The 22,271-nt window shown below is 42.6% G+C and overlaps 1 protein-coding gene across 3 annotated transcripts in view; it reads right to left on the bottom strand.

Annotated features, from left to right (window-relative positions):
* VAV3 (vav guanine nucleotide exchange factor 3) overlaps positions 1–20,992 on the bottom strand; it is a 425,599-nt gene extending 404,607 nt beyond the window's left edge. For all 3 annotated transcript variants that reach the window (XR_014054805.1, XR_014054804.1, XM_081493863.1), the window contains exon 1: positions 20,526–20,992. Coding sequence is in view for 1 of the 3 variants with exons in the window: in XM_081493863.1 (XP_081349989.1) it covers positions 20,526–20,729 (204 nt within the window). In the remaining 2 variants the exon portion in view is untranslated. The remainder of the gene's footprint in view (positions 1–20,525) is intronic.
* Between the last annotated feature and the right edge of the window lie 1,279 nt (positions 20,993–22,271).

Raw genomic sequence — 22,271 nt, 5'->3', positions numbered from 1 at the left:
GTTCCTCCTTATTCTTTAAGAAAATCTGATCTCTTGAATCTGACTGTCACAGGCACAGGCCTTTGTAATCATCTTAATGTCTGGGTTTGCAATAATTTCACTGACTCACTGGTCTACCTAAACCCAAGAATGAAGACCATACTTCCTAAGTAAGGATATTCCCCTTCCTTTGTGTTCGCTTCTTAAGAAACTCTTTAACTCTTCTATAGGTGAAGCCACAGTTCTATGACCCAATGGTAGGAACTTAAGTAACAAACCAAAGTCATGTTTGACAGAGCAGAGGAACTTGTTAAAGTGTCAGAGCACTGCTTCTGTCCCGCTAAGCACCATGTGCCTCAGCTCCCCCTGGGGCTGTCTCTGTAGCCTGCCCCGCTGCAGAGATGGTGCTTTCCTGGTCTGCTTGAGGTGTGTGTGTGGTTGGGGGGTTGGGGGGGGGATGTTGAGGTTAGTCATATGATGGTGTTGGTGGTGGTTTAATTGCTAAGTCATGTCCGACTCTTTGCAACCCCATGGACTGTAGCCCCACCAAGCTTCTCTGTCTGTGGGAATTCTCCAGGCAAGAATTCTGGAGTGGGTTGCCATTTCCTTCTCCAGGGGATCTTCCAGATCCAGGGTCAAACCCGGGTCTCCTGGGCTACAGGTGGTCTCCTGCATTGCAGGCAGATTCTTCACCAACTGAGCTGCCAGGGAAGCCCATGGTCATATGATGATAAGTGTATTAAGACCTTGGATAAACTGTAAAATTACCTTAATCTCTCCAGAGCCCTCCTCTGTTTGTCCTGGAATGAAATTAACTAAATGTGGTGAGGCCACTTTATCACTTCCTACCTTGGCCTCATTCTTACAGTTTAAAGGAGGAAGCTCACACAATAGCACTCATGAAACTTCATCACTACTGCAGTCTGAAGTACTGGCCTGCAGCTGTGACTGAAACACAATGAAAGCAGCAAAGGCTATTCAGCCCCAAATAACTAAAAAGATTCAACCCCTCCCCCGGCCTCACCTGCAACTCAAGTCCAAGCTGAACCCACAAAACCCAAGTGCTACATACAAGTGCCTCAGCTCACCCACTGAGCCCAGCGAGGACCATGCATCTTGCACTTGGTGAGGCCTTTCACCAAGAGCTGAGTCTGGCGAAGTCACTGGTCTATGGGCTGGACCATCAGCAAGCTTCACAGTCCCTCAAGGGCAAAGCAATAAATGTTCCCCTCTCATTCTACTTAATGAGCAGTAGATATCACAGAAACAGAAATGAGATGTAAATGGGAACTATTCATTGATAAAAGCTAATATACAAGGGAAAGTGTGGCTGAAGCATTAAAGTTCTCCTCCCATTCCCCTCCACCTCCAAAAAATACTGTAAGCCTCCCCCTGCTTGAGGCCAGCACCTACTCTGTTTAGTCTACCCAATAGATGAGAGGACAACAGAAAACCACCACCCTCTCTGCAAGTTAGCAGGTCTCAAAGAGAAGATCCAGAAGAAGCTGAGTCACATAGACCCAGGTGTTCCTCTAACACATTAACAGAAGTTCTTCCACAGGGAAACAAAGTATAGGAAGGGAGATGATCTTGCAAAATAGACCCCTCCTATAACTTGAGCTGTTTGTTATACCTTCTGCACCTAATCAGAGTTTGAATATAGTATGAGTTCAATCAACTGAAAGAATGAACTCTGCTTCTGAATGAACAAAATATGGCTTTACACTTGCGGAAGTTAACAGCATCATATTAAATAGCTTGTACTCCTAAGAGATACAAGCCAAAACGGTCGGAGGTCTCAATTGCAAGGAAACAGACCGAGTATAATCCAATCTCTTAGGAATGTTCATCTTCGGCATCAAGTCCTTCTGCTGTTTGGCTCAGGATGGTTCTGTGCCAAGCCTCCCAGATGGCTCAGGTAATGCTATTAGAGGTCTTGGATGAAGATGTTGGCAAAGATGAAAGATTGCCAGATGCTAAACTAAGTTTGACACAAGAATGTGCCCTCTTCTCTTCGGACTTGCCCTCACTGACATGAAAGATTATATAAGAAAAAAAAGCAAGCAAGATCTTAATTACAAGATACATGCGAGTTTTATAAAGGTCCTTGGAAAACCCCTAGACATTTAATTTCACAGAGCAATTTGAAATCACAAACGCTTTTAACAAATTAAACCTAAGATTCTTCTCTGTTGTGATTATTGCTAATAATAAGTAACTATTATACATTCCTAAAGATTTACTGAATGCTCCATGCTGGGCTCTGTGCTGGTCCCCAGGAATTTGGCAGTGAATAAAATCTAACTGGGCCCTGCCATCACAAGGCTTAGGTCTACTGGGGAAAAAAAAAAATCAATCCTTAAGCAAAGATCTCTACCGATGATGAGCTGCACAACAGGAAAACTTAAAAACCAAAAAACAAGACAAATGGCAAGTTTCAAATCTAGAAGAAAAAGAAGCGGTGACAAATTCTCGTAGTGGAAAAATATTTACCAACATAGCTGTAGCAGAATGAGCAAGAAAGAGGGAAACTGAGGCTGGAGAGGATGGAGGGGAAGATCACAGGGGGCCCTATTCAGAGTTTTGGACTTCACCCTCAGAGCATGAGAAGCTTTCTAAGAGTGATGAAAGGGTTCATGTGATCAGATTTAAGTATCCTTTTTTCAAGGTTGAAGACAGTAGGAGAATGCACTGGCATAGATAGACCATCAGAGTATATGCCAAGTTGGAGGAGGCAGAGGTCCAAGTGAGAGCTGATGGAAGTTGGGGAGGAGCACAAATGGACTGAAGACAGATGGTGAAGGGTGAGCACTAAATACCTTTCACAGACAAACTACTTGACAGTTACCGTGAGGTAGCTCCTTATCAGGGCTTCCCAGGTGGCGCTAGCGATGAAGAACCCACCTGCCAATGCAGGAGACACATGAGACGTGAGTTTGATCCCTAGGTAGGGAAGATCCCTTGGAAGACAGCATGGCAAGCCACTCCAGTGTTCTTGCCTGGAGAATCTCATGGACAGAGGATCCTGGCAGGCTACAGTCCACAGGATGACAAAGAGTTGGACACAACGACTTAGCATAGCACAGAGCACAACTACTTATCGCCCATTTTACAGGTGAAAAAACAGGTTTAGTAAGGTTAAGTCATTTGCTCATTTAGCAATAAGCAGCTGACACATGAATCAAATCTAAATGACACCAAAGTCCTTGTTTTCAACCAAGACTTTGAAATCTTGCCCTTTTTTTGTCGATTAGAAATATTTCTCTACAAACTATCTGACAGTATATTAACAAGAAGTGCAAGAATGTTTATATCCTTTGACCTGAAAACTTCATTTTGGAAAATAAAGCTGAAGGAAATAATCCAAGTGGGGAAGGAGGAATAATCTGTACAAGGGCATTTATAATCATGCCATTTATAAAAGAAAAGAACTGGAATTATAGCCAAGCTCCCGGGATAAACCATAATGGAGAAGAATACTTAAAAAAGAATGCTTATGTGTAAAACTAAGTCACTTTGTTATATAGCATATTAGCACAACACTGGCAAATCAACTGTACTTCAATAAAAAATAAATTTAAAAACACAGATGAAACTAAGAGAGAGAGAGATCTGTAAGTAACCCAAGTTGACAATTATGTAAACAGGGGAGGACCCATCATCATGTTCACAGCCACATACTACTCCATTATTACTTTCTATGTGATCCTGAAAAAGGATTCAGTCTTTATGCTAAAGTTCTTCAGCTGTAATGATTAAGTTCTCTTAATGAATTTCTCAAACATCTAGGGAAATTGGCATTAATAATACCAACCATAACTGTATTCAGTGGAAGAACACTTATTACCACTCTCTAATGTGCAAAGCTCTGAGGAAGGAACCTGTCATATATCATCTCACCTAACAAATACTCTTAACAATATACAGAGTAGAAGGTGCTGTTCTCTACAGGTAGCTGATAGAATAGAGAGGCCAAAGAGCTGCCCTAGACCATAGAGCTAATCAGTACCACATCCAAAATCAGGACTCTAAAACCCATGTTCTCTTCACTATAAATGCCACTCCCTGATTATCAGAGAAAATGGAGGTTCAGAGAAATTGAGCAAACTGAGACTCAGAGATCACAAAGCTGGTTAGTGACAGCACGAGAATTTCAACGAAGGTCTCCCAATTTCAATATAGACCTCTTGTTGTATCACAGTTGTCATATAAGAAATCGCCAATAGATAGATAAAACTATACACATTAAATCACGTTTAAGCCACAATATTCTAAAGCTTGGATTCAACTGACCCAGAGAAAACATCTGCAGAAAGACAGAATACAACAGAAAAGAAAAATTTGCCAAAGACCAACAAAAGGTTATCCATCCAAAAAACTGTAGGAAAAGCCCTGTATCATGAAAAGATTAGATGGGGTGGGAGACAGAGGACCTCCCATTATTACTAAGTGCCTACTATGTTCTAGTACTGTGCTGGCTATTTTGCCCAACAGAATTTACTTGCTCTTTGCACCACTCTGCAGGAAGAATCCTATTTCACAAGCAAGACAACTAAGATGGTGAGAGATTAACCGATTTGCCCATAGTCACAGCCCATGTGGTATGATGTGAACCCAGGCCAGTCTGATACTAAAGTTCATATTTTTTCAATAAACCACACTGCCTCCCACTGCAACACAATTGGTAGAATTATATTTTTTTGCATTCTGTGATTAAAATGAAGGACAGAATAATATCTGGCATTCTTGTCCAAGCAATATTAAGGTTAATGTTATTAAATAGTCATGCAATAGCCATTCATACAAGCACTCACTCTGTGCCATGTATGACTTGGGAACATAAAGTTGAACAAATGGTCCCCAATCCCATGGAACTCAGAGTCTAGGAGAAATAATGCTTTTGTGTCACCATTAATGAATATCCATATTCTTGGCAATTTGGGACACATCTGTGATATATATCTCTTTTGAAATGGCAAAAGCTCAGCTCTCTTAGGAGCTGAGTAATTCTGGATGGCTAAATTTCTGGATAGCTGAGAATTTGCTCTTTGAAGCATGAGATCTTTGACTTCACAACTTTTCTTATTTAATCATTTCTCAAGGCTTTTGCCAATTTTCTCAGGACATTCTGAGTTCCAAAGCCTGAGATCTTGTGTTCCCCATTCCCACTGATTCCCCTTTACTATTCTGTCCAATGAACAGATTGATAGATGGATGGGAGTGAATAAGATCTTTATAATAAGTACCTCACATAAGAAATCCTGAACTCAATCACTTTCCAATCTTAGAGAGTTTTTCTGGTTTGTTTTTAAGGAATAATACAATTTAAACTTCTCTTGAAGTTCTGGGTCATTATTAGCATTGTGATTTGAGAAAAAAAAATAATGTGCTATGATTCAGGAAAGCAAGTAAACTTGGGAAAATTGATGCATATATTAGGTGTCTTAGACTGATCATTTTTAAAATGAAGGAGCTGAACTACTATTATCTCTGAGGCATCTTCCAGCTTCACAACCGTATCTCTTTGAAAAATAAAATCAGTTACTATAATGGTCGATTCAAACAGAACCTTCCCCAGAGCCTTATGCAGTATGTGAATTAGTTTGGCAGCATTCTCCATAGTCCAAGATGAACATAGCTTTTGAGTTCCTGAGTTCATGATTTATAATTTTGACTACTGGCAACCTAACTTTCAGTTCTCTCTCTTTTCTCATTTTTAACTTGCAACCTGTAATTTCCTTGAACTTGGAGGGGGAAAAAAAAAAGGCTTAATGAAAGGAATGGAATCTACATTTATTGAGTATCTTCCAAGTGCCAAATAAAATATGCATGACTTTAATTAATTTAATCCTTACAACACTGCAAATAGGTATTATCTCTATTTAATAAATGTGGAAACCCAAGATCAGAGTTATTAAGTTGCCAAAGCTGTAAGTGGCATAGCTAGGGTTCAAAGCCAGGCTGATGTCTCCAAGGCCCACGTGCTTTCTACTACACAATGCCATGTATTCGAATAGGGAGTAAATTAAAGGTCCTCAGCCTTGAAGTCAGAATCTAGGAACTCTCCCTAATGGTTACATAAATTACATTTAGCTTATTGCAAGTACATGGGGCTTAAGAAATTCATTTTCTCTCTTCTTCTGTAGAGAAGTAAGGGCTTTATTAGTATTATTTACTATTATTTTTAAATGCACTTTTTTACTTAGCTTATTTTATATAAAACCCAGGAGGGCTTTAGGTAGTTATCAAATGAGCAAGGATACCAAAAAGCTTAGTGCTAGCTAGGTGAGAATTTATAGGTATCATTAAAACTGGTGAATCATTTACTAAACATTGAAGGGAAAAATTAAATCCTTTACCAAATTTTACTACTTTTCTCTTAAATAAGGTCATTAAATATAACCATATATTTGAAAAGATTAAAAACTCCACAAGCTTTATTATCAGGGCTGCTCCATAAATATGCTCAAGAATCTAGCTTCATGTTCTAGAATTTATCAGGATGAAACTGATAAACAATAATTATATCACATTCTTTCCTTAAACACTGTCTCTGGAGGCACCCAAATCTTTCATGTACATGCTCATCTTGAGCTCCAGAAATCTCAGTTCCTGCTTCCTCTTCACTGTAGATGAATGACTTATATTCTACTGAATCTCCAAGTGTAGTTTATGGGCAAATGCAAGATTCTATTTCCAAGTACTCTGTCATTATTAAAAAGTTAAAGTCAAGCATTTCTTGTGTGGCTGACTACGAACTAAGCTAACAAACTTTAACTAGCCAACAAATGCTTTTTCATATTTGCAAGTCAAATGCTGGGGAATTTAATAATCATCTGCTAAATCTACACTTTAGAGTATCACTAAGTGATCAATAATTCTAGATCTACTTTCCTTTGTTAGGCACCACATATGTGATTAAGTGAAAGTTGTACTAATTGAAAGATAACATTACCATAAAAAAAAAGGCTTACTAAAATAAGCAGACACTGTGAACTGTTTGCAAGGGGGGACATGCAGCCTCAGTTCTTCTGGGAAATGACAAAAATGACTTGGGAGCTTCTGGTTTGTTGGTGGATGTTCACTCAAACACAACGCTGGGTTCTGTAGACCACAAACCAAAAAAAGTACTGCTCATGCAGAGTGTTGAACTTCTCAGAATCAAAGTTTTCATAACACCTGGTTTCCTCTGGGATTTTCATTGATTAAATATGCCCTTTGAGACCTCAACTCCTCTCTTGGGAGTCAGAAGGCCAAAAACTGTACACATGTACTTGGAAAGTTTGTGACAATCACTCCCTCTCATAACAGTAATAATGGTCACCATCACAGGGAATGGATGAGATGGACTGGGCCAAGGACAAGTTCAGGAGGGTTGGGTGGTCATGGTGAGGGCCAGGTGAACTTGCAGGGACTCGGGGAGAGTCGGGGACTCAGGGAGTCTGTCTTTAGCAGACTGGAGTCTGAAGCGGGAATGAGAGGAAGCCAGAACATGAGGTATTACAAAGCGGTGAGAAAAGCAGCATCAGGCCACAGTGAAGCTGGACAGTGAACGCAGGCTGCAGTGCTGACTTCAGCAGCTCTCTTCAGCTCACAAGCGAGAACAGGAAAGCCTGTGGAGCAGGGGGACTCCAGGAAGGCCCCTCTGAGGTCACAGAAGGCGAAGGGAGTGTGGGTGTAAGTGGCTGGCTACAGATCCAGACGGGACTGAGGAGTACACAGCCGGGGCAAATGGACCAGGGAAGGAGGAGTGGTCAATCTACTAAAGAGCACAGGGAGGATGAGGAAGGGTTCAGACAGGTGTGAGGGAGGGAGAGGTGGCCAGCCAGGAGGTTAGAGGGACAGTGAGCAGGCCTCCACATCCTCTGTCTCTCACACACACACTCCACCCAGTTTTCTTTCACAAACCTTCTTCCTCTCTAGTAACCACTCATGTCTGTCCTCTTCCTGGTCTCGTCTCTCTCATCCAGTTGCGTGCACTTTTGCACTGACCTTGTAGCATCCAATGACTTACCTTCTTTCTGCATTTTTGCAAAGGCCTCCCTCCAAGGTCAAACCTGCTTTCTCCCAGCCCCTCAAAAGCAGAAACGCCCTATGATTTCCCTTTATGCCTTCAGTGTCCTGCACACGGGGGAGGCACTAGACAAATAGACAAATGTCTATGGAAAGAAATACCATGAGCCAGGCATACACGCAATCCACTTTGTGCCATTAATGCCATGCCCTGCACATCAGCAAATTAACAGTGCATCCAAAAGAGCATCACTCACCTACCAAATATTTGCCATCTCCTTCATTCTAACTCAAGTCTCCCTTCCCATCCCCCTGTCTTATAAGGGCATGTGTGAGGTAAAATTCATGCTCTGTAGACTGAAAGCAACACAGGATCAGGGACTGAGTTTTATTCACCCTCGAATCCTAAGCATCTACTACAAAACCCAATATTTAGCAGACAAATGGATAATTTGATTCATCAATCAGTCATACGTACAAATCCCCATGAAAACAGAACCAAATGGAAAGCAGAAGAGCTCTGAAATTACCAAAAAGCAAATAATCCAAAAACTACATATTCAGACTCTAAAATGACTGAAAACTGCTTTTATTATTTTAAATGCTTCTATTTTAAATACAGAAAACTTCAGTACCACCATAATAATGCCACTTTACGTTTTCAGAGTAGGCCTTGCTTTCTCCAAGCTCCTGCAATTCACTATCCATCAGCTAAGCTAGGTACCAGGAATGGGAAACTTCACCGAATTTGGAATTAGGACAGCTGGACTCAAGTCCTGTCTTTACCACTTCCTGTCTGTGACCTTGAGAAAAGTCCTTCAGCCACTGCACAACTCAATTTCCTTCTCTGCAGAGCAGAGATAAGATCTTGTTCTTCCTGCCTCTTAGACCTAAGAGGATCAAGGAGGTATGGGGAGGAGGAAGGAAATAAAATCTTGCTGAATACCTACTACACCCAGACATTTTACATATATTACTGAATTCTCACCACAATCCTGCAAAGTAGATTTTTACTATTTCTAGCCTATTACAGTAGGAAACTGAGACTCAGCAAGGAAACTAACAATTTTATGAACTTGGGAAAAGTTAAGTGCCAGAGCTGGGATTCAAATATTTCTGGCTGGTCCCAAAGCTCTCCTCATGAAAGATGAAATGAAATCTAAATATGTGTAAAAAAATTTCGCTGCTTTTTAGCAAATTATCATATATATATAAGTATTTTCTATCATTGCTTTAAGTATGGAAGGTGGAGACAAAGAGAAGCAGCTATTTGCTAAGGCCACATGTCAGAGACAGAGATGGGGCCAGAACCTGGGTCTCCTGACTTCTGAAGTCTTTTCATTAAACCACACCACCCCACACCCCCAGGAAAAGGCTCCTGACATTACTGGGCACAGAGGCATGATGCTTGTTTTTTCAGACCAGCTGTTACAGATCTATTTTAGGACAAGCACTTTGAAAATCATGGAAGGTGAGTATCAAGTGTTTCATTAAATATTCCATATTAATTGACCCTTTAGAGAACTCCCATGTGAGCAGCATATGCTGCCGGCTTCCTGTTAAGCAAGCCACTGAGAAGCTGACTACACTTCTTGCAACACATATTTTGAAAGCACATTCAGACAGCAGCACAAAGTACAATTCAAAAATAGTTTTCCATGAAAATCAGAAGTAACTACTACTACTCTGGCCGTGCTTCTGTCGATTAAATGCTCATGACTGGGGAAAGGCAGAATGTAAATTTGTGACTGTCCTTAATTCCAAGCAGGGTCTGTGTTAACAGGGGGAAAAGAAAAAAGAATAGGATATAATATTCCAAATAACAGCTAACAATAGATGTCTGTGAATTTATAAGAAGAATGGTTATAATATGGGGGGGGGAAATAATCATGTGAAAACATGCCATTTAAACAATGGTATTCTGCCCAGGGAAATGTGAGCAGTCCTGACCCCACTCAAAAGCATGGCATTAAACTACGTCCTGGAGACCAGCTGTCACAAGGCATGGTGTTAAAAGGCCAAAAAGGACCTGCTATACACTCATTGTCTCCTTTCCTCTTGTTACCTTTCCTCAGCTTTTCTGCTTTTATTTCCTTTGCCCATCATATACTTGTCAAAAGCCTCTCTCCCATTTTACACTGATACATGTGATAAATATGGATAAAACCATCCAGTTGATACATTCAGTTGTTGTTTAGTTACTAAGTCCTGTCTGACTCTCTTGCAACTCCATGGACTACAGACTGACAGGCTCCTCTGTCCATGGGATTTCCCAAGCAAGAATACTATAGCGGGTTACCATTTCCTTCTCCAGGGGACCTTCTGGACCCAGGGATCAAACTTGCATCTCCCACATTGATAGCCAGATTCTTTAACTTTGAGCCACTGGGGAACCCCGATTCAATACCCTAAACCAAAGTTGCTACTCAACATGTAACTTCATATGGAGGTGCTATGTTCAAGAGCCACAAAACCAATCAGAACATTCTTCCACAGGAATGCCACAAGAGCAAAAGACAGAGGACAAAAGAAAACTTCCTCATAGCTCACTTTCAGATTTGCCAATAGCCTTGCAATTGGGATCTTAGTTCACTTTACATGTTTTCATTCTAATCTTGCCTCTATCATGAACTTCTTGTTAAGACAAGTTACTAACTCTTCTTAGCCTTGAAGAGTATCACAAGGATGAACAGCAATGTCCCTCTCCTGGTGCTCCGATGACTGGCTGAGATAATGTGAGCAAAGTGTTAACACATTGCCTGGCATGTTTCTGCAAAAGCAGTAGTGATAATCATCGTAAAAGTAGTTAACATTTATTGAGCATTTGTTATGTGCCAAACAGGGATAATTAGTTCATTTGGTCCTTTCAAACACTCTAGGAGGAAGGTTCTTTTATTACGTCTGTTTTGGAGATGAAGAAGTTGAAGGACAGACACGTTCAGGCACTTTCTGTAGTCACTCGGGGAAAGCAGCAGGATGTAGCAGAGTAACGTTATCTGCCTTTGTTAGTAATGCTGCTTGAGCAACAGATGTTTCTGGTTTTTAATGACATAGTGCTCAGCACATTTTATTAAGTTTTATATAGGTGTGTTTGACAAGGTAGTAAAGAGTTATTTTCATAAATACATCAATAAGTTTCACTAATGCCTACTTATGTATGCAAGTAAGTATGAGTCCCTGGGTCAAATTCTAGAGATGTATATAAATGAAAAAGCCTATGATGGCCTCAAGCAGGCTCACAGCATGGAAGGGATAAAGATAAGAAAAAGATTGCAAAACAGGGTGCTGCCCTCCACCCTTGTACACTGGCCAGTGTGGCACAAAGCACTAAGGGAGCCACACACATGGGAGGGGTAGGGTGACCCTCACTGCAAAGGGCCCTTGAACCAAATCTTCATTCAGACTAATGAGAAAGGGCATTTCACATGGAGAAATGGGCAAACGCAATAGCAGAGAGACATTTAACAGCATAGTTCATTGGAGAAGCCACAGAAAGGTAAGGAGTAGAGCTGAGAGAGCTTTCACACATGAAGCAGTAGCAGCCCATGGGCCCCTGAGTGCTTACTAAGGAGCTTGGATTTTATCCCACAGTCCATAGGAAACCATTAAACAGTTATAAGGAGGTAGACGGCAGACCTGCCCTAGTAGTTCAGGTTAAGCTTTAGGAGTCCTTGCTCATTCTCCATCACTCCTGATGGTCATCAGCAAGTCTTTGTGTCTCTATCTTGAAAACGTATCCTGCGCGTGCTAACAGAAAGATCCAGGAGACAATAAAAGACATAGGAAAGCACAGAGACAGAGTGAAGGAGGGCTAGCTTTTGCTAGGAACACTGATAATTCATCCACAGAACACGAGAGAAGGCATCATCTACGGGTTAGATGCAGGAAGGTGGGAGCCTGAAGAAACTCTCCTCTGATTGTGACTGTTTTCTCAGAGGAATAGGAAGCAAGATCACCAAGTTGAGAGGAAGAATGGACACGGAGGTTCAAGAAAAAAAGGTACCAAGTAGGCATCTGGGACAGTCAGAGACTGAATGGTCTAGGGAAGTTTTCCAGTCTCAGTACCCCTTTATACTCCTAAAAAAATAATTATTGAGAATCCTCAGCAGCTTTTGTGTTCGGGAGTTTATCTATCAACACCTAACATTATTGGAACCTTAAAACTAAGAAATCTTTAACATTTACACAAACATACAACCACAACAATGACATCAGCAGCATGTAGCTTGGGGAAAACTCCACATACACCTGTGAGAAAATGAGAGTGAGAAAAGGCATATAATGTCTTAATATTATTTTTAAAAGTTTGACCTTAGGGAACAACTAAAAGCATTCAAGGGGCTGTCAGAAGTCCCCCTCATAACTCAGTTGGTAAAGAATCCACCTGCAATGCAGGAGACCCCAGTTCGATTCCTTGGTTGGGAAGATCCCCTGGAGAAGGGAACAGCTACCCACTCCAGTATTCTGGCCTGGAGAAGTCCATAGACTGTATAGTCCAGTATTCTTCGGCTTCCCTTGTGACTCAGCTGGTAAAGAATCCGCCTGAAATGCAGGAGACCTGCGTTCGATCCCTGGGTTGGGAAGATCTCCTGGAGAAGGGAAAGGCTATCCACTCCAGTATTCTGTCCTGGAGAACTCCATGGACTGTATAGTCCATGGGGCCACAAAGAGTCGGACACGACTGAGCGACTTTAACTTTTACTTTCACAGAAGTCTCCAGATCATACTTCAAGAATGTGTGGTCTAGAGACATGTAATCAGATGGCTGAGTCACCTGAGGCACCTACCTGAGGACAGGGATGTTGAATTTAAAGTGAGTGCACGTAGGAGGCATAGGTTTTCCTCCACTGGGTTCAGCAGCTGAGCTGCAGGCAGAAAGTGGAGAGCTGGATTTAACCAGGGTTGTATTTTAAACAGATTGAATATCACTACCCAAGAGAATCTAAGGAAGTAGCTACAATGGCCAAGGTATTTAAGATGAGTGGGAAGGAAATGAAGACATGAAGGCAGTGAAGAGGTGGTGGGACCAAGAGTTCAAAAGATTACTGAATTTTAGGTATTAGTAGAATAATCCAAAAAGGAAGGATTAGTAAGAGAGTAGGATGCTTGAAACAGAATACCGACGGTAACTGGTAACAACTTCAAACTCAACATCCAAAGCTGTCTATATGCCCTTCTCTCTGAAATCTGCACCTCCTCTCTATCCCCCTAGTCACCCAAGCCTAAAATCTGAGGCTCATCCTGGTTACTTTCCACTCTCACTGCATCTCACTGCATCTAACTGCTCCCAAATCTGATCCATTACAACTCTTCATCATCTCTCATCTTTCTTGCTCCTCCCTGTGCCTCCACCCCAGCCCCTTCTCTGGCCGTGCATCCACCGGCCTCATCTACGCTTGACTGAACTTCTGCAGGAGTCTTTCTCATGCCCAGCTCCATCCTGCCCAATTCACCCTTCACTCTGCTGTGGAAGAACTTTCCACGGTGAACTCTGATCATGTGATCTTTATGCATCCATCCATTCATGAAGAAACTATAACCCCACAGATGGGGACATAAAATAGGCAGATATAGGCTATCATCATGAACACTGGGTGCATCAGAGTATGAAAAGGAGGTGATACCACAGTGTCATGAAATAATACAGGGAAGAGGACATGAAAAAAAAGGCAACAAAGTAGAAAACTCAAAAATTCTCAAGGTGTTTATAGGAAAACCAGCGAAAAAAGTTAAGAAGGAACATAAAAATAAAGAGAACCAGAAGAGTGTAGTGTGGTGAGAATTAGAATTTCAGGACAGAAGGAAAGTCAATAATACAAACTGCCATTGCGGGTTTAAGAAAAAAAAAAACAGTATGTTGTATTTGAAACTTAGGATCCTGTCAGTGGTGATCTACACTGGATCAACCCTATTTGCATTACAAATATGATACCATTTTCTCCATCTTAGAACAAAAAAAAAAAGGCACTGTCTCATTTTCTTCACCCTGACAGACACGGGATTGTACCTCACCAGTAAAGCTTTGGCACTCCAATCCTTTATCCCAGGCTCTGGTTCCTAGAGAGCCCAGGTTAAGCCATCAAGTATGCAGACAGACCAAGTGCTTAAGATGCCTGAGCTACTTCACATGAAAAGATCTTGATTGGTGTCAAATTTAAAATTATGCTGGCCAAGAGAATAAGCCAACAAATGGCAAAGAGGTTTCTGACTCCTGAGAAGAAAGACTACATAATGACATTATTCTGAACCAGCTAAAAATGTAACTGGCACATCACTTTTTTTGGACAAGGATAGCCTTTTTTTCCCCTCAACCATATAACCCAGTAATCTTCACACAGCAGTACCTGGCCGTAGGGATGCAGACTTGCATTTGGAAAGCACATCTTAAAGTTAAAACTAATATAATTATGGTTTTCAAACAATGTACAGTTATGTATAGCAGAAATAAACTTCTCTTTAAGCAGTTAACAGCAATAAAAACTCAATTGTGTAGGTGAAAAAGACAATCATTGTAATATCAGTTGTAAATAAACCAAATACTAATTGGAATAAAAAAAAAAAACCCCACTGTGTGTTAGGAACTTTGAAGGAAATCCTAGGGACAAAAGTGGTGAATTCTTTAAGAAATGCTGCATCACCAACGCTTAGTACTCGGTGAAAAATATTATGTTGGGGAAAAAAACATGGACATCAATGACTGAATTGAAATGGTATTCAGCAGAGTAGCCATCAGAATGAAAAGTTTTAGGAACACATTAAATATATTTCATGTATGTGTGTGTGTTAGCCGCTTAGTCGTGTCTGACTCTTTGTGATCCCAAGGACTCTTTGTGATCCCAAGGACTGTAGCCTGCCAGGCTCCTCTGTCCACGTCTCCAGGCAAGAATACTGGAGTGGGCTGCCATTCCCTTCTCCAGGGAGATCTTCCCGACCCAGGGATCGAATCGGGTCTCCCACGTAGTGGGCAGATTTGTTATAATCTGAGCCACTGTGGTGTAACGGCAACCCACTCCAGTTTTCTTACCTGGAAAATTCCATGGACAGAGGAGCCTGGTAGGCCACAGCCCATGGGGTCACAAAGAGTCGGACATGACTGAGTGACTAACACTTTCTGGTTAAATATATTTCACTTATATTTTTTTATATATAAATACACATCTTTTCCACACATACACACATATATACAACTCTGCCATATGATAAAATTTGTCTAAATCTAAAAGAGCTCTTGTAATTGGTATTACATAAAAATTCTATATGATAAGAAAATAACCCTTTTGATCTCTTTTCCCCTACTAGCCACTATCCCATTTATCTGTTCTCTCTACAGCAAAATTACCCCCAAACACATGACTATACTTGAGGTCTAGATCCCCTCCTTTTTGCCCTTCTTCTCCAGTGGAGTGTTTCCCCATCACACCGCAAATCTGTTTCTACCAAGTTCACTCAAGAACTTCATATTGCTTAATACAATACTCCATCTTCAATCCTGTTTTCACTTGAACAACATTTAACATGTCTAATCAGTCCTCCTAGAAACACTTTATTCACCTGATTTGCTCAAACCACATTCTGCTGGCTTCCCCTCCTACCCCATGCCCATTTTCTCTCAACTCCTGTATAGGGTCTCATCTCTCTACCCTTGACACATGGGCAAGCCCCAGGGCTCACGCCTCTGACCTTTTCTTTGGACACTACTCCCTACGTGATGCCATGCACTGCCAGGATTTTAAATACCATCTATACTCTCATGACTTTGAACTTTATCTCTCCATATCCAACTTCTGCAGTTGCCTGCTCAGCATCTACATGCCTGATGGGCATTTCAGACAGAACTAACTCCACATCGTCCTCCCCCTCTCTCCACCTTCCATCGTCTCCATTTCAGTCAATGAAGACTCCATCAGTTCAGTTCCTCAGGCCAGAAACCCTGGAGTCATTCTTGGCTCCTCTCACACCTGTCATCTGATGCTGTCAATAAGTCCTTGTTGGCTCTACCTTCAAAATATACCTAAGGCTGGATTCTTTCTCATGCCCTGCCCTGCGATCGCTCTGGTCAGTCACCATCATCACTGCCGGAGTGACTGCCTGAGCCTGACTCTTCCATCCTGGCTGCTCTGCCATCTACTCTCAACACAGCAGCCAGAATGACCCTATTGAAATTAAGTCAGGCCACGTGATTCCTATTTTACTCAGGGTGAAAGTCTTAAGTCCTCCACAGCCCACAAGTGCTAAAAATCTAGTTCCCATCTTCTCTCTGACCTCATCCCTACCACTCCTTCCCATACTCACTCTCCTCTAGCCATTGGCCTTCTGGCTGTTCCTCCAGTTTACCTGCCATTTAAATACCCCTCACGACCTTAGCACTTGGGTGTTCCTTCTGCCAGCAACTTGCTTCTTCCAAACATCCACATTCCTGCCTTCTCGCACTCCCTTCAGGTCCTGCTCAGTTGTCAAATCCTCAGAGGAAGACTTTCTTGACTACCTTCCATAAAATCAAATCACATTTCCCTCTAGACCCTTACCCAGTCTCACATCTCTTTGGAGCCCATCACATTACATAGTCGTTTATTTATTGCTCCTCACTAAAATATAAGTCCTTTTAGGGCAGGGACTCTATTGAGTTTACTGCTCCAAGCCAGTACCTAAAACAGAGTCTGGCACATAGTAGGAACAAACTATTTGTTGAAGGAACCCTTGAAACCTGAATAAGTCATTTTAAGAAAATTCAAAGTTTACCTATACTGTACACAGTGGTCAGTAAATTTATCAAATGTGTTATTCCCATCCTAAGACAAAGCAAAATTACAAAATAATAAGATTAGAGAAACTGTCTGCAATGGAGGAGAACTGGGTTCAATTCCTGGGTTGGGAAGATCCCCTGGAGAAGGAAATGGCAACCCACTCCAGTATTTTGGCCTGGAGAATCCCATGGACAGAGGACCCTGATGGGCTACAGTCCATGCGGTCACAAAGAGTCAGATACAACTGAGTGACTAACACTAAGATTAAGATAATTTCATTGACAATACATCCGTGGTTGATTATAGGCATTTATGGAGACCTTCTTAACCTCCAAAAGTGACATCAAGCCCAAAACCCAGTCTTCCACAAAGCACCTCCCCAGTACAAATAAGCACAGGAAGGCTCTTCTCTTCCAGAATCCCGTATATGCTTGGTATCCTATCTAGATCACTGTTTTGGATGAAAAGTAAATCTGTCTAGTATATACAGAGATCAGATTTCACAGATTGTGTGGATTTTCACGGATCATCTGAGTTTTATTTAACATTTATTCTTTATAATAAAAGGAATGTGTGTTAAATGTGTAACTAAATGTGATTAATATTTAGCACCTTAACTAATAAAATAAAATCTAAATCAGGGTTTAAAAAAAAAAAAAACCTATATTGAAGAATATTCTCCTCTTTCCATACAAGACCCCCAAAAGGCTGATGTCCACAGCCAAAAACAACAATTACTAAGAATGAGAATCTAGATGCCATTTATAATTTTATTTTGGAGGACAGTTGATTAAGACTCCAAGATTCAAACCTTAAATTGTTTAATTATTTGAGGGTTATCATTTTTTAACACAAATAAGGTAGAAGACTAAACAAGAAGAGTGGAAGAAATCCCACTCATTGGAGATAAACACTATTAAAACAGGCTACTCATTTTAGCCTCTTTCTGAAAAAATAAAAACAAGCAATAAACAAGATACTGATACACTAGAATTTCTGGTGTCAATATCTATTCATAACAGTCTCATATACCACAAAACTCTGAAGTGAGAGTCTCCAGTTATTTCCTGGCTTAGAAGATCAGGTGCTATAAAGAGTCTATTTCAAATTAATATCTTCAACAAAACTTAAACCAGGTGGACAGAATGAGTCTTAGACATAGCAAAAGCCACAAGAACTAGCAATAGCAACTCTAAATTCAGAAGAGTAAGGTCTGCTGGGACATATGTCAGAGCTTCATTGGGTTATTAGATTATTCACTATAGTGTATGAATTGAGCTGACAGATTAGGAGCCTTATAACCAGAAGCACACAGAACCTTCACTAAGAAATACAGGAGTAGTTAGAGGCAGAAATGTCGGCCCAAAGGAACTTGTAGACCTTGCAATTGATGTTTAGAATTTTGACTGTAACCTTTTACTCTCAATGTGACAATAGCAGGAAAAAAAAAAAGTTTTAAGTAAATTTGCTAAAAGTGAACACCTATTAAGTACATAGTATCTGCCAGGCACAGAAGGTGTATTAAATATGTCAATGAATTATTTAATGAAAACATTACTAAGTCTCATTCAAGGATTTAAGGACAACTTACATAATACAAGATCACCTGTGCAGCACTCAGCTGTTCAGCAACCTTATCTCTCTGCAGTGTGGCCAAGAATCAGGAAGACAGCAAAAAGAGACATCACTGTATTCAGGCACTAGCCTTCCACGGTTCATTTTTGGAAGAAGTTCACATTCACAGAAAATTGTTTAGTTGCTAAGTCATGTCCACAGAAAATTACTGCAAAGAATTTGGAACCAGGAAGCTCAGGGTTAAGAACCCCAAAGCACAACAGCATAAGGAAGGTCATTCAACTGTTCAGCTCATCATAACACGGTGACTTATCTGATAGAATAGTGTAGTAATTCCTTTAGGGCAAGGATCCTGAGGTGTTCGCTGTGGTATTCCCAGTAGGGAATAGAGTTCTTAGAGCAGTGTACGAGCTCAATTTTCATTAATGATGCTTATAATGACAATTCTTTGTCATCAAAAATATTAAATTACATCTACTATATTTTACAAATGCAAAGAACAAAGAGCAAAAAAACATTTGAAAAAATTTTCATCCATTGTTAATGTTGAAGTAAAGGTTAGAAAGTTGAAACAGAGAGAAGCTCAGCTGTCAAATACACTTGATTATTGAGAACCACTTAATGAACAAGCCCCAAGGGTTCAGTTTCAGGATACGCACAGTAACATACTACCTGCTGGTGGACCAAAGCACCCTAAGGCCATAGGCCAGTTGGAAAACGGGGATCTGCAGACTGGATAATCAGTTGCAGCTCCCTAGAGAACTCTGTACAAAGCAGCAACTTCCAGTTTAATGGAAAAGTCTGTTAAATCCTTGGACAGGATATTCCAAACTGCAACAACTCTTAAGGGGTCCATGGAGTTAGCCAACACCACCCCAGAATATGGGAGAGTATGAAATAAATTATCTCACTTCTAAAACCATATGGCTCTCACAACTTGCAAGCCTGTTCTTTCTTGGAAACCACTAACCAGCAGGTTGAAGGTAGACGGGCAAGGGATGCAGAACTGGAGGTGCAGACAGGCCCTGATGAAACGCTGACATCCAGAGGAGAGGAATTTATGTGCTCTAACTTTAAAAACAATTATTACATTATCTCAAGTCTGCATTATATAAAGTTCTGCTGTAAAAGGCACTGGTCTGGTTGCTAAGTAGCTGAGGCTCTGTATCATTTAGCATTAGTGCTGCTAAAGTGTATCATGTAGGGAACTGTATCCTCTCCCTTTCAAGCTGAAAGTGGTTTTTTTACTCTGAAAGTGGCTTTTTCTCTAAAAGAGAAAATAGATGTACTGAGTTGTGTTTAACAGCTTTCTACATAAAAACTTTCTGACAGGACCAAGAAACTACCATTCCACTGTGTAGCGACTTAGGAGTTTAGGATGCACACAGCCTTCCAGAGTTGCTTTTTTTTTTTTTTTTTTTTTTTAACTTCTCAAAGAGGCACCTCCAGGCAGGTCTCCAGCCACAGAAGCCAAGAGTGCACCACACCACCTGAGCAAGCACTGAATGAAGGCAGGCGGATTCTGGAGCGAAACTTCTCGTTTCCTGCCGCTGTTGAGAGAGGTTGGACTGGCTCTTTCTCACATGGTTTAAGACGAGCTATAAACACAACCATGAAGCTTGCCAGCTGGCCCCAAGCTCAGGGGGCTTTCAGGGCAGCCGCTACGTTGTGCTCCCTTTTTGGCCCTTTGGCCAGTGTCATTCCTGTACAGATAACGGTACCGGAACGCCTTCCACTTCCTAGAGTCCTCATTTATGTCATGCTTCCTCTTTCAAGAAAACATGGGGACGAAATGCAAGCGAAAGAACTAAAGGCACAATTACCCCCACTAGCTCTTTCCATGCCTCCCCATCGTTATTAAAAAAGAGCTGGACCAAACTCGTTTTGTTGCGCCCAACACACACACAAACACACACACACCCATCCACCCACCCACCTCGAGTAGGTGAAGGGCACCTTAGGACAGCTTGTTCTTTCCCGCCTCACAGAAAGCCCTTAAGAAATCCTCATACCATCTTAGGACACAGGACTCTAGCATTCAACTAAAGAGCTAAACCGTGTCAAGCCAAGGTACAAGAAGCCGAAGCGGTCCGCAAAGCAGTAGGCAGGGCAAACAGAGCGTACCTAGATGTTTGCATTTACACAAAGACATTAGCCGGCTGATTAATGGGAGATGCCGGCTGGAGGCGCAGGCGACCGCGCCGGCCTTGTTACCTGGGACATCTGCGGCCTCAGGTTGATCTCCTTCAGGTTGATGGAGTGAGCCCGGAGGTTGTTGAGCAGCTGGCAGAGCAGGACTCCATCGCGGAGGGTCTGGGCCAGGTCGAACACCTGCGCCGAGTCCCAGGTCACCCGGTGGTTGGCGGGCAGCACCTTGCAGTGGATGAGCCACTGTGCGCACTGCTTCCACGGCTCCATGCCCGACGGCTCCTGGACGCTGCCTGGCCGGGGCAGGCAGCGGAGATGCGGCCGCCGCCGCCGTTCCTCCGCTCCGCCGACGCCAGCCGCGGCCGGCCCCTTGCCTGCGACGGTGCGACGGTGCGAAGGAGCAGGCGCCGCGGCGGGCGGATCCCGGGCCCCGCGCCGGGCTCGGCTCCGATCCCGGCCCGGGTCCGCCGCCTCCTGGCCGCCGCCGCAGCGAGTCCCGCGCGCTCTTCGTGCGCTCCAGCCGGCTCGGCGGCGGCGGTCGCGCACAAGCTTCCGACTTGCGAGCCCGGCGCCGGCCGACTGAGCATGCCCAGCGCGCGGGCCGGTCTCGCTGCCGTCTGTGAGTCCCCAGAGGCGCGGGTGGGAGAGCGCGCGCCGCCCTGGCCCGGGGTCGACGGCCCGGGCGGGGAGGGGAAGGGAGGGGAGCGGGGCGGCCAAGGGGATCCCTCAAGGCGCCCCCGCCCACCACGAGCCCTCAGGTCGGAGGAGCTCGCACAGCCCCAGGCGTCCGGAGATCTCCTGCTTGGGGAGAGTGTGTCTAAACAGTGTAATTCGGTGGAGGCTTCTATTAGGACCTCCTAAACACAATTTTTAAAGGGTCCGAGAGGAGCGAAGGATTAATTGGGGCATCCGGACTCCCCAAAGAAATGAAAAGAGAAAAAAAAAAAAGGCACAGGGCATCTTGAGAACGCAACGCTGAAAGTTATAGAGATCGTTACCCCTCACCCCTTCCACCTTCTAAATTCTCTTCCTACAGATAACTCCTGTTCCTCCAAGTTAGTTGCTCGTGAAGATGTTTTGCCACAATAAAAGCGTGTATCTGGAGACGCCTGCCGAACCTACCCCCACCCATCCCCGCAGCTTATTTCAACGCGATGTGTTTTTCACTTATAAATGGTTTCCCGCTCCTGTCTTGGGCTCGGAACCGTTTCGCGTCGCAATCCCGGCCCTTTCACTAAAAGCACAAAACCTGCGGGAGAGAAATAGGCCTGTGAAACGCCCACCCAGCCACGGCGGCCGCACTGCGCATGCGTCGGCGACGGGCGGGTTTTGAGCGCGTAGAACTCGAGTTCTCAGCGGCACGGGTTGGGCTAAGTTTTGAGACCCTTCGTGAAAGCTGGAACGTGACCCCAGAACTCGAGTGCTGGCTGAGCAGTGCATTCGCATTTCTTAAATTTTGGGGGGACAGCTGACTGCCCCCTTTTACTCCTATTGCCCCTCAAAATAGAAAATAGTGTTTACATTATTTATCATAGTTTACTACCACTTGAACTCTTGCACTTCTGCGTAAATGTGGTCCAGGATCTCTGTTTCGAGATATATTCTTCACATTTTTTAAAATAAAATACGAAAATCGGTGGGATTTTAGGTCATTTTTTATTTTACTATTATATTTCTGTGGCTCAGATGTTCTATTAACCAAATTAATTTTATAAGCAGGTCAAAATGTTATTCTTAAAAGTGTATCTGCTCTGTTAAGGACAAGCACTCCTTTTCCACTAGCCTGTGACAAGCACAGCACACTGTACACTG

Source organism: Giraffa tippelskirchi, chromosome 5 (assembly GCF_054371585.1).
Source record: "Giraffa tippelskirchi isolate mGirTip1 chromosome 5, T2T-mGirTip1v1.2.pri, whole genome shotgun sequence".
Classification (NCBI taxonomy): Eukaryota; Metazoa; Chordata; class Mammalia; order Artiodactyla; family Giraffidae; genus Giraffa; species Giraffa tippelskirchi.
The sequence above is the reverse complement of the archived record's forward strand: the minus strand, read 5'-3'. Positions and strand labels throughout refer to the sequence as shown.